The 12,705-nt window shown below is 46.8% G+C and overlaps 1 protein-coding gene across 1 annotated transcript in view; it reads left to right on the top strand.

Moving 5' to 3' along the window:
* Positions 1–12,705, top strand: part of Cgnl1 (cingulin like 1) — a 156,730-nt gene that overhangs the window by 131,141 nt on the left and 12,884 nt on the right. Inside the window, exons 13-14 of the mRNA XM_031344064.1 lie at positions 1,563–1,724; positions 5,678–5,767. Coding sequence (XP_031199924.1) covers positions 1,563–1,724; positions 5,678–5,767 — 252 coding nt within the window. The remainder of the gene's footprint in view (positions 1–1,562; positions 1,725–5,677; positions 5,768–12,705) is intronic.

Genomic DNA, 12,705 nt, shown 5'->3' with positions numbered 1-12,705 from the left:
ATGTATATAGGTGCACCACATGTGAGCCTGGTGCCCAGAGAGGCCAGAAGGAGGCATCAGATCTCCTGGAACCAGACTTACAGATGGTTGTGAGCTGCCCCGTGGGTACCGGGAGCCAAGTGGCTTTAACCGCTGAGCAGTCTCTCTCCAGCCCTGCATTTTGGGCTTTTGAACTGGGGATGCTCAGGCTGTGCTAGCTGTTGTCTAGCACCCCAGCCCCTGCTTGGTGGTGGTGGTGGCGGTGGCAGTGGTGCTATGGTCGGTGTTAGGACAGGTGTACATGGTGTTTTGGAGGATGCCAAGAACAAAGTTTTGGCTGTATATTTGATTAGCATTCTTTGTGATCATTATTTTTGCGTATCATCTGATTCTCAGATAAAGTACATTTTAACACTTTCCCTATGTTGGAATGAGGAAACTGAGCTCCGGAGAAATTTAGTGTTTCTCTGCAGTGTATCAAATCCAGAGAGCACCCCATTCCGTTCTGTCTGTGGTTGATTGCCCTAAGCGGTCTCTCTGTTTCACTCACCATTAACTAAGCCCAAACTAGACCAGAGCCTGTGTCTTCTCCCAAGTGGGGCTGTGCTAGAAATGGCTGGGGTTCTCCAGTGCGCTGGGAATCTTCATCCCCGACAGGGTGCAGTGCTGGAGTCCTCCCTCCTGGGGTCTTCCTACGCTAGCCGGATCCTTCCAAACTCCCCAGGGTTTCTGTGGACTCCTGGAGGGAATAAACCTCTGTGGTGCTCCGTTGTTAGCTCTGTGCCTACTCCAGGGGGGGTTGATATTGGCAACCGAAGAGCCAGGGTTGAGCCTCACTGAGTCAGCCCACCAGGTTGATTTTGGCATTTCCACTGTCAGGAGGTGGCTGGGCTCCTGAGACTCAAACTGTGGTACGTCCTTCAAAACTATTAGATGAGCGCCACCTTGTGGATAGAAAGAGCACTGTAGTTATGGGTACACTTTCTTCAATGTAGTTGTTACCAAATGAGTGTGATTTTGTTCTTGGATTTTGTCCCTGTGGGTTGTTTAGAGACCATTAATATAGTTTTTGTTTTAAGCCTTTAAAGATCTCTTGAGACAGTGTTGATACAAGAAAGCTTAGCTACTTAAATGACTTTCAAGTGGTTTTGACTACAGCCCACCTAATGACACATCCACCCATCGAAATATGTTAGTTAATGTATAATACAATATCATCACCGTGCTTGTTCATACTTTGATTGTGTGTGTGTGTCTGTGTGTGTTTGATGTACTTAAAGTTACTAGTCCATACCTAATCAATTGACTTTATAACCTAGCAGTGTAGTGCTTGCAAAGGAAAAACATTCTCGTTTTACAACATGGAAAACTGAAGTCTAGAGAGAGGTGGGATTTGCCCCTCTTTGCTTTGGGGTGGGCCTGTGCACTCTGTCTTCTGGCTTCCTTGAGCGAGGCATGCACATGCTATGCAAACTGTATGCAGGCATGTGTTCTGTATCATTGCCAGAACTATCCACTCTCAGTTCAATTCCTTGCCATTCCCACTGCCCAAGTGACCTCCACACACACTCTTCTCCTTTTAGTTGCGCCTCAAGGAGGAAGAGTTGCGGGACTACCAGCGAGCTGAGGAGGAAGCACTCACAAAAAGGCAGTTTCTGGAGCAGTCGCTGAAGGACCTGGAGTACGAGCTGGAGGCCAAGAGTCACCTCAAGGATGACCGCAGCCGACTCATCAAGCAGATGGAGGTGCATGGGTACACGGGCTGGAGCCAGGCTGTGGAGAACACGTCTGAGCCACTGGGGGAAAATAGGAAACCTTGGGCTTTTACTCTTATTAGCTTGGTGTTATAAACATCATTTCTTTGCCTGGAGACGAGGGAGGCTGTATCTTATCATGTTGCAAGCTGGAAGGAATCGACCTGTGATTTAGTCTAATGACCTCATTGCTTTTAAGAGGATATAAGTTGTTCCTCAAAGAAATTAGCTGATGGTGCTCTGTCCCTTCAGTAATGATTCCCCTACAAAGGCTGCAAGACTGCTGACTGTGCAGTCAGGGTCCACACTGTGCCGTAGACCCCAAAACACCCTGCACGTCAAGGGCCACTGACCAAACATTATAGTCTATTCTCATTCCTGGCCCATCTTCCTGAGTGTGTATGTATCATTGCCAGAGCTATCAGCAAACTGTGGTCCAATTCATTGCCGTTTCCCAGTCCCAAGATAGTTTGTCTGCAACTGCCCAAAGCAGTTACCAGCTCGGAGTGCATATTCACAAGCTTAATACTCAACATTTGAGAAAAACCCACACAAATAAAATACTAGCAATTCCGAGATGACAGGAAAACCTGAATTGCTAAAAAGGAGTAATTTGTGAGAGTGGAATTGACCCTAAACCAGAAGCACATGTGGAATTTAGAGAATAACAGAGAGAGACTGAAAAAAGCTCAAACTCTGAGGGAGGCGTTAGTATTGTCAGGATTTTGATAAAAGACAGGCCTGGCGCTCAAGGCCGGCAAAGATGGCTTAAACTCAAAATCAATGAATTCCCCATTCAGCTTTGTATATAAGCAGAAATAGCTTTTTAAAGCCTCCAGGGTGCTTCGCAGTTTGTATCTAGGAGTGAAGTTTGAACCGGTGGAGATTTTATTAGATGGGCCTCTCTCAGACCATAGAAAGCTGATGGCAATTTTATTGCTTTGTTTATGGGGTTGCTGTATTTTTCTATCTTACGTCTGATCTCTTTAGGGTGTCAGTTTTGGATAAGCTAAGGTCAACTAGAAATGGATCATTGTAGGGCCTAGACAACCTGGTTAAAGGCAACTGGATGGGCTACGGAGATGTCCATATAAGTGTGAGAACCTCTGTTCAGGTCCCTAGCTCGCATGCAAAACACAGATCATGGCAGTGGGCATCTATAATCCCAGTGCCAAAGAGGCAGAGGTAAGATCCCTGGGGCTGTCCCGGTAGTTCTTAGATGGAGAGTGAGTGAGGAAGACACCAGGCACTGACCTACACACACACACACACACACACACACACACACCTCAAGTGGAAGCCAATCAAGTAGTGAACAAAGACCCTTGGTATGATGGGCCCTGGCTTAGACCTCATATATTGTCTGGACAGTATGGAATGGGAGCAGGAAAAGAGCCTAAGAAGTGATTTAGGGCTCTGGAGATGGCTCAGCAGTTAAGAACACACACTACTCTTACAGAGGACCCAAGTTCAGTTCCACCCTGTGCTTCAACTCCAACTCCAGGAAATCCAATGAGCGCCCTCTTCTGAACTCTGCTGGCACCTGCACTCACATGCACATTCCCTTCCACAGATGCCCTATCTAAAAATAAAGATGGGTCTTTAAAGATAAGTGGTTTGAGCTGAAATCAGATTGAGTTGTCAGATTATCTCCTTTTAGTCCAGAATATTCTGACTAACAAGGCATTTCCTTTGGGTAACTTAAGTGGTAGTACGGCCAAACACCACCGAAGGCCTTTCTCCACTTGTTCTTCAGTTCCAGCCTCTGGGGGTCCTGCCACCGTGAGAGGCACCTGAGAGGAGTCGCTCTAAGAGGTGGCAGGGCCATATTGTTATGGCTTGTCCTTTTCCATTCCCTCCCTAAGACACAGCTAGTTCTCAGGTCTCAGGAGCTCTCCACGAGGAGCATTTTCTGTAAATCCAGCTGCAGGTGGTTGAAGTTCTGGAGACATTTTGCAATTTCTGAGTATTCTGGATAGATTAGCAATCGCGAACAGCAGCTGGCCATGTCCTGAGTTAGGTTCTGGGACTCTGCTCCTAACGGAGAGCTCTTGGGTTTCTTTAGAGTTTTGTTGTTGTTGTTTGATTGATTTTTTAAAAAGATTTATTTATTTATTATGTATATAGCATTCTGCCTGTATATGTGTCTGCAGGCCAGAAAAGGGCACCAGATCTCATTATAGGTGGTTATGAGCCACCATGTAGTTGTTGGGAATTGAACTCAGGACCTCTGGAAGAATGGTATTCTTAACTTCTGAGCCATCTCTCCAGCCCTCTTTATAGGTTTTTACTTTTATTTACTTTTATTTATTATTGTGTGTATGTGCATGAGTGTGGAGGACGAAAGATACTTTGTAGAGTCAGTTCTTTCCATTTTCACGTGGATACTGGAGTCTGAATTCTAGCCTCCATCTTCACAATAAGTGCTTTTACGTGGTCAGCCAACTCAGTGGTCCTCCCGGGAGGCTTTGATCACCACTTGATATGGCTGTTCATTTATAGATAGTTCATTGGTTTTGAGAGCTTCATTTCTGTTGTTTACAGAGCCACCCATGGTTGTCAGTTCATACTTACATACAGATGCTGCCTTTGAAAAGTCAAAAATCTTGGTTTTTAAAAGTATCTGTCAGGGCTAGAGAGATGGCTCAGTGGTTAAGAGCGAGGGGCTGCTCTTCCAGAGGACCCATATGGGGGCATACCTGTAACTCCAGTGCAAGGAAATCTGCCGCCCTCTTCTGGCTTCCATAGGCACTGCATACATGTGGTAGACAGATATGAATGCAGACAAAACACCTGTATGCATTAACATAAAACAGAATGAAAACATTGTTTTAGAAATACACATTTCGAAAAGCACCCATGACCAAGTTTGCCCAGGCCTATGACAAATCTACTGGAGACAGAAGAAGCATAGGCTCAAGTTCCCCAGCACTCTGAATGGAGGAAACCTTTTTCCCTCATTCATAAATCTACTTTGAAATGCTTCTCTCATAACTTAATATTTAATAGAGTCCCGAGGGACAGACTGGCATTACTCTGTGATAGTGAATTTACCAGAATTGGCCCCCAGTGTCCTGTGCAACCCAGTGTGGGTTTGGAGGTGTCTACTGCTAAGCTCACGGGTACCATAGAGAAGAGGCAGGTTAGAAGCATGTGCTTGCACTCACAGGAGTGAGCCCTTGAGCATGAAGTATTTGTAGGAATGACCAGGATGGCTTCCCACACTATATGTTGGCTTTACTAGGGGCCAGTTTAAGACACATACTAACATATCCTTAGTGGGTTTGTTTTGTTCATTAAAGCTTGGGGTAACACTTTTCTTTTTTTTTGTATATTTTCTGCATGTCCAATTATATCATAAAAGCGACAGAACACATGTTTTAAAAATACCTGCTTTGGACAGTTAGTAATACTTGGGAGGCGGAGGCAGGTGGATTTCTGAGTTTAAGACCAGCCTGGCCTACAGAGTGAGTTCCAGGACAGCCAGAGCTACACAGAGAAACCTTGTCTTGAAAAAAAAAAAAAACAAAACAAAAAAAAACAAAAAGAAAAGAAAAGAAATGATACATATAAAGGCTGGAGGTGTCGCTCAGCTCGTAGAGCACTTGCCTAGCAAACATGAAGCTCTGGGTTCAAACTCAAGCACTGAAGAAGATACTGGCTTGATCTTGTAATGCCAGCACTTGGGAGGTGGATGCAGGAGGATCAGAAGTTCAAAGTGATCCTGGACTACATAGCAAGTTCGAGGCTACTGTGGGATACATGAGACCCTTTAAGACAGAGGAAAGGGAGGGAGAGAGGAAAAGAAGTAGATGCCTTATTGTTCCCAAGCCCTAACAATACTCAGCTCTTATTTGTTCTTGGGGTTTCTGTCCATCGGTACCCCGTGCTCCTAACGCGGATCAGTCTAACAGAAGTAACCTGTTTGTGTTTTCCTTTCTCAGGACAAGGTGTCCCAGTTGGAGATTGAATTGGAAGAAGAAAGAACTAATGCTGACTTGCTGTCAGAGAGGATCACTTGGAGCAGGGAACAGGTACGAGGGAGTTGTCGAAGGTGGATGCCTGGTACTGTGGGGAAAGGATGCTTGAGAGGCCGAGCCTGGGCACTCAGAGTAAGGAGGAGGCAGTCTTCCTCACAGAGCACAAGCAGAGATCTAGTAGGCTTTATAAGCCACTGGGATTAGTAACATGAGGGAGTTTCCTAGAGTGGAGGCAGGAAGTGATGTATTAGCTGTAGTAGGCCAAGGGCTTAGCGTCATCTGTTCAACTCAGAGTAACTAGGCTGAAGGGCTGTCATCACCAGGCTGGGAGTCCCCGCTCAGAGCTGAAGGGAGATGAAGGTCACTGGCTCCTTTGCCACCCCCATTTCTGATGTGCACAGGTTTCCTTGGGAAGGGAGCGTAGGGACTTTAAGCCAGGCTACTGGGCTCTGGTTCTGTGTTGGCTCCCAAGCTGTACTTCTGTTGGGGTAGCATTCAGAAGCCCGAGCAGCAAAGTTTTAGAGAGGGACTTTCCCAAGTGCCAGGACACAGATGGACACAGATGGACACATAACCTTGACATTGGCTCACCAAAGTTCTTACCACATTTTCTAAGTTCTCTTACTGGACTCAGAGCTGTTTTGTTAGGAGTCCCTGCCAGGTTGGCTAAGCAGCCGTGTTACCCCAGGGCATTCCAAGGTCTGTTAAGCATGCATAATGAGAGAAATGCCCGTGGATTTGTTTTGTCTATGTTCCCTGTACTATAAGCACAGTGGGAGGAGTGGTAAGAACTGTCGCCTTATTATTAATAATATTCCAGGCAGTTAAAACCAGTTTCCAGGCCCATCATGTATACACAAAAGAAAACACAGGCATGCTGAACCAGAACACAGTACCTCCACTGGGTCAGCCACTGGCCCAGAACCATGAGGTATCTGGTCCCAGAGTGCCTTTGGCCTTTTCCTCTCACTGAGCATTCAGTCATGGGATGCGACTGCTCACCTCAGTGGTCAATGCTAAAAATTTTCCACTGAGCCAAGAACTTGAGGTTCACGCTGGAGGAAGATAATGACTCCGGCCTGTGGGCTGCTGTGAAGGGCACTCCATGGGCAGTCCCAGACCTGCTCCTCTGCTGCCTCCTGTGGAGCTTCAGGAAATTCCCAGATTACTGAGTCTGGAGATGTAGCTCGGTTTGTAGGGTACTTGCCCATCATGCACAGAGTCCTGGGTTCAGTCCCCGGCACTGCTTAAACTGGCATGGTAATGCATGGCCGTGATCCTAAGAAGTGAAGGCAGGAGAATCAGAAGTTCAAAGTCATCCATCCTGGGCTACATATTGAGTTCTAGGCCAGCCTGGGTTGCATGAGACCCTTTCCCACAAATAAACAAAAGGTATTTAAGTAGAAGGGTCTGAAGGCTTCCCCTCTCCTAACCTGCCACTACTGGCTCTATTGTCTGGTTCCATTGTCTTCTTACCGTTTCTGGGAGGTAGAGAAAGTAAGGTACATGCTTGCTGTAAATGGAGAAACTGAAAATCAGGTTCAAATTGATGTAGAAACTGATGAGAAACAAAACCAAAGCTCCAAGATAGACCAATGTTGCCTCCCTCCCTCCCTCCTTCCCTTCCTTCCCTTCCTTCCATGTTTTTGGTGATAGGTCTTGTCATGAAGCCCAGGCTAGCCTCTACCTCTGAGTGCTGGGGTTACAGGTATGTGCTACCACAGCGGGTGAGTGACGCCTGTTGATGGAGGTCTCTGACCTCTTCTGGCCCTCGATGCCTCCTGATTAGAGAGGGACATTTGAGAGGAATATTCTGCCACCTTCACCAACAATCCTTTATCTCAAAGTCTGGCTTTCTGCCTTTAAAATTAAAAGGCATGTAGAGGGGGCTTTGAGTACAGACAAGCAGGCCCTGGCCAGTGGAGACTTTCCAGGGCCATGCGCCTGTGGCTGCCTGTCATATCACAACAAGAGGGACTCTTAAAAGCTGGCCCTCTTTCTCCTTTCATCAGTTCTGACCTGATACCTTAACAAAGGCTGGGGACTAAAGGACAGAAAGTGGCACCGGCTACCCTGAATCCTATGAATGGTGTTAACCACAGACTCCCAGCAAACCGCAGCTAGACACTGAAAAGAGAAAGCACGGGGCAAGAATTGTTTTTTAAAAGTTAAGGTTTTCTGTTCTCTATTTAAAACTGAGTATTTCTAAGCTCAGAGTCCTTGCTTCCTCCCAGCATGTCCAGTCTTTCCCCTCGTCCCACCCCTAGGTCTTAGGTAAATAGGCCAGAGAAAAGGGCTCTGGCAATCTTGACTGAAGGCTAGCCCTCTGACAGGACCTTAGTCTGGCTAGTCTGTCTGAGGTTAAATCTGCAGAGTCGTGTAATGGATGAAAGATCTGAGACCCAGCGCCATGAAGGACTTTAGGCAGAGTCCTGTGGCAGGAAGCGCTGGAGGCAAGCTTAGGCATCCTCTTCCCAAAGACTACGGTTCAGCTACCAGAGCCTGGAAAATAGAGCAAACATGACTTCAAGCATGGCAGAGGGGTAAAGCTGCAGAATGTGATGATAGGCCGGCTTAAGGAGAGTAACTAGATTTAACAAGTAGAAAACTAACAGTAAAATGGCGCAGGTGCTAAATACCAAGAGCAGGACTTCAGCCCACGAGGGAAAGGCCATGCTCGGCCTGAGAGGGAAAGGCTCTTAGATCAGTCTTGGCCCTGAGTCAGCTTTGAAGAAATGATGCTGCAGAGGGCGGCTCGGCAGAGTGGGTGTGGCATCAGAGACAGAGCAGATTGGCAGGTAAGCACCGGATGTTGAGAAGCAATGAGCGCTCACACACTTCCGGTTTCCATGAGGAAAGCAGAGGGGCCCGGTTTGGAGAGGACGACTAAGGCTTTGAATGGCTGTCTCCTGAAGGCGTAGGGAGCCGTGGAAGTTTATTCGGCAGAACAGTGAAGCATATACAGTGTTTTAGAAGGCCAATGTAAGAAAGAACTGAGGGTAAAGAGGGGGAGGCCCCAAGAAGGCCTTCACTTTCACTGTGCTGCTCTGGGGCAGAGAAAGCAGTTGTGAGAACGTTCTATTCTATGCCTCTGGCTTCTCTCGTTATTTTTGTGTTTATTCAATTCTTGCTGGCCCCATTATTTACTTTCTGAGTCTCAGGGATTTTCTTCCCTACATAATCAGGATAGTAGATAAATTCAGAGAGTTCTAATCAAGATAAATGTTTTCTATACTGACTTTCAAACATGGCAGATGTTGAGAAAGAATAGATTTGATTTGGCCAAATGCCGTATTTATAAAAGGTGAGGAGTGTCTGTCTATTTTCTCATACACAGAACAGAAAACTTGTGAGCTGAAGGAAGATTCACTGAAGTACTGTTTTACTGGCTTTGGGTCTGTTTAAATCCCGGGAAAGCCTTTTTACCTTTCTTCCTACAAAAAAATTTGTTTCCCTGCTAGAGCTAGTAGGACAGACCTTGCTACTCAGGAGGCTGAGGCAGGAGGATTATAATTTCATGGCCTCCCTGAGCTCCAGAGAGATTACTAGTGAAACTGTGTCTCAGAATAAGAGAGATGGTGCTGGAGGCCCAGGTTCAATTCCCAGTGCCATGAAAACAAACTAAACATTTCCATCCGTGACTACTGCCAACCACACTGAGGATTTTCGAGCGCTGGCTCCTTGCATGCTTTCTTGCCCACTTTTAGGGCTTGGAGGGTATAGTCATGGCCTATAGTTGCATAGCTTATAAAAGGTAGGGTCACAGGCTGGTGAGATGGATCAGCGGATAAGAGCACAGACTGCTCTTCCAAAGGTCATGAGTTCAATTCCCAGCAACAACATGATGACTCACAACCACCCATAATGAAATCTGATGCCCTCCTCTGGTGCTTCTGAAGACAGCTACAATGTACCTATTTATAATAATAAATAAATCTTTAAAAAAAATAGTCATTGAATTTTAGGGGCTGGAGAGATGGCTCAGAGGTTAAGAGTACTGACTGCTCTTCCAGAGGTCCTGAGTTCAAATCCCAGCAACCACATGGTGGCTCACAACTATCTGTAATGGGGATCCAATACCTTTTTCTAGTGTGTCTGAAAACAACTACAGTGTACTTATATATAATAAATAAATAAAATCTTTTTTTTTTTTTTAAGAAAAGGTAGGGTCACATTATGACCCTATACATCCATTGTATTCTAAAGATCTTCAAGTTAAGAATAATGGTACATGGGTAGGGGATGTGGCTCAGTTAGCAGAGTGATTGTTTAGCATGCACAAAGCCCTGAATTCATCCCCCAGCACCTTATAATATGGATATAGTAGTATATTCTTGTCCTCCCTGTGTGGATGAGAGGCGAAGGCAAGAAGAGTTCATGGTCATGCTTGGTTAATAATAATAATAATAGTTATTATTAGCACTTAAACCACACATTGCTGCATTAACCTTTGCCTCTTCTGGCTCTCGGTATGTGTAAAAGAGTCAAGCAGAAAGAGGTCTAGCCTGAGTTTTAAACATGCTGGGTAGGCTGGTATCCTGGCTCAGTGGACATCACTGTGCATACCACTGCTGGACATCAAATGCACACAGCAGGGTGAGCTTGCCCACAGGCAGCCCCTTCAGCCTTGAGAGCCAGGGTGACACAGCACAGTGGAAAGATGACTCATCCCACCGAGACAGCTGCCAGCTGGCAAGTGGGGGGGGATGGGGGGGTGGGGGGGGCAAGTACAGACTTCACTGGCTTCTCGGGGACTAGCAAGCCTGCCTGTTGCCTTGGAAACTGCCAGACAAATCCCAGGGGGTAAAGCTCCAGGCGTGAACAGTTACTTTCAGAAACTGCTCCTTTGTGGCTGGCTCACACCTGCCCCTCAGTACCTGGGGACATAGGAACCAGTAAATGAGACTCCAAATAGTCCCTTTTCAGGAGGAAAGTGACAGATCAAAGTGGGGCTTCCTCTTTTAGTTAAAGTGACTCCAGGCTCAGAACTGCCTCTTAGTATATCAGCTACTCAAAAGCCCACTGTGTACGTTGGCTGGTGATAATTCTTAACACCAGCCCAGGAGTGATGGCTTGCCAACCTCATCCCAGCCCATTGATAAACCCAGGCCAGGAGGCTATTATTATTAGCAATCATATCTCTGGTGTTTCATTAACCCAAAAGGCGGCAGCTTCTAAATCTGAGAGCTAGCTTGGGTCACTGGTATCCTGACGCTACAGGCTGTTAGAAACTGAATCTGTGGCTTCCTACCAGTATGTTTGGTTCCATGTAAGTTAGCATCCATTCAGTCCAGCTGTGCTCCTGCCTGATTTAATTTGACTGCAGAGCTTTGATTCAGACCACTTAATAGAGATGAAGGGTCGACAGCCTATAAAACACTGAGCTCACACGAAGTATTCCTCCAGCCTCACTTCCCTGGGTCCAAAGAAGGATCAGAACTTGAGATCTGGGTGCTAAGCTGAGCCTCGGAAGCCGGGACTCCCTGGTGCTTGCCTAGATTTGTGGTGAAATCTTTCCTTTTTGGGACCTTGACTATAACACCATACAGAATTCCTTGGGGCTCCGCACGGTGGATTTATTTTAGAGCATAATGTTGGGCTGGTTTTTAGAAGTGTGGAGAGGGAGCTATTGTGTCTTCCAAAAGACTCTGAAACATGGCCTGCCTGGCTACTGTCACTGTTGGGTTTTATGACTGCCTTTTATTCCTTCCTTTTCTCCTGACTCATTTTACACTTCCATTTTAATAGCCCTCTTTTGAGGGGATGTGGTGGGTATGAAACATTCCTATTTTTTTGTTAGTTTGTTTTTCTGTTTTCCCAGAGCTCTCCAGGGAGGGCTTGAGCCTGAAGAAACCCTCAGAGATGTCTCTTACTTAGAGTTCTACCACGGGGGAGGTCCGTTTTCTGGTAGATGCTGTAAGCCCGGTCTGTGCTCTCAGCTGGGACCCTGCACTGTGACAGTGGCAGTTCTCCATGCCCCAGGGCTCTCTCCACCTAACCTTCCTGTAGACTTCTCCTTTGGAGCTCTACAGAGTTCCCCACTAGCACTCTGCTTCCTGTAGGGTTTTTCCATATATCAAGCATCAAACCTCCCGAGTGTGTGGTTTTGCTGACACAATGTCTGGGGGCTTTTTGTCAGAAGCTCCGGGGTCAAATCCCCAGGCTGCTTCCATTCAGATCTGATCTAGGCACTATTCTGACACTCCCATCAGAAAAACAGGGTGATAGTACCTAAGTGGGAGTTCCCAGAGGATTAACAGGCTCAGACGCAGTACCAGTACGTAGCTAGAGCAGGGCATTCCTGTTACCCATCTGGTTCCCTACACAGCTGCTGGGAGAGGCTATCCTCCACTTTGTGTGCACTGTAATACTTCTGTCGTCGTCAACTTGACTTCTCTACTAGCATCGGGTCTTCTGCATCCCTTCACTTATGGGGACCAGTTTTTCTTCTCTGTAGAATAGGGCAGGATCATCTGGCTTCCAGTCTTCTTGAACAGCATCCTATAGGATGGGGCAGTAACCAAAACATCCTGTTCCAGGCAACTCAAGGGGCCCTGTAGGCTACTTTGCTCAGGTACAGATGAACCTGCAGGCTCTGTTCTGTGAGCAGGGTCCCATGGGGAGGAGAAGCTGGGCTAGGCTGCTTGTCTGTGGAGTTCCTTCCCACCATAGAAGGTGTACACAGTGTCCCTCAAGTGCAGGTCTGTGCCGCAAGCAGTATGGCTTCCCCAGGAGGCCCGAGCAGGCCGTGAGCCCGCATTCATTACGAAGCAGTCCCAGGAGTAAGCCCGCGGCCCTTTCAGCAGCTTGTGATTCTCGAGGGCTCTGGGGCAAGTGTGAGGCAGTAGCTGGTGGAGTGTTGCACGCTCTCCACGTGTCCCTTACATTGTTGCCATTTCTCCTTGCTCTGTACAAGGATGGCCTAAGGGAACTAGTCTTGGCTGTTTTGGTTTTGTGTCTCAGTATTAGAATACCCTTACAGGGTACACCGT

This window comes from Mastomys coucha, unplaced genomic scaffold (assembly GCF_008632895.1).
Source record: "Mastomys coucha isolate ucsf_1 unplaced genomic scaffold, UCSF_Mcou_1 pScaffold23, whole genome shotgun sequence".
NCBI classification, from domain to species: Eukaryota; Metazoa; Chordata; class Mammalia; order Rodentia; family Muridae; genus Mastomys; species Mastomys coucha.
The sequence above is the reverse complement of the archived record's forward strand: the minus strand, read 5'-3'. Positions and strand labels throughout refer to the sequence as shown.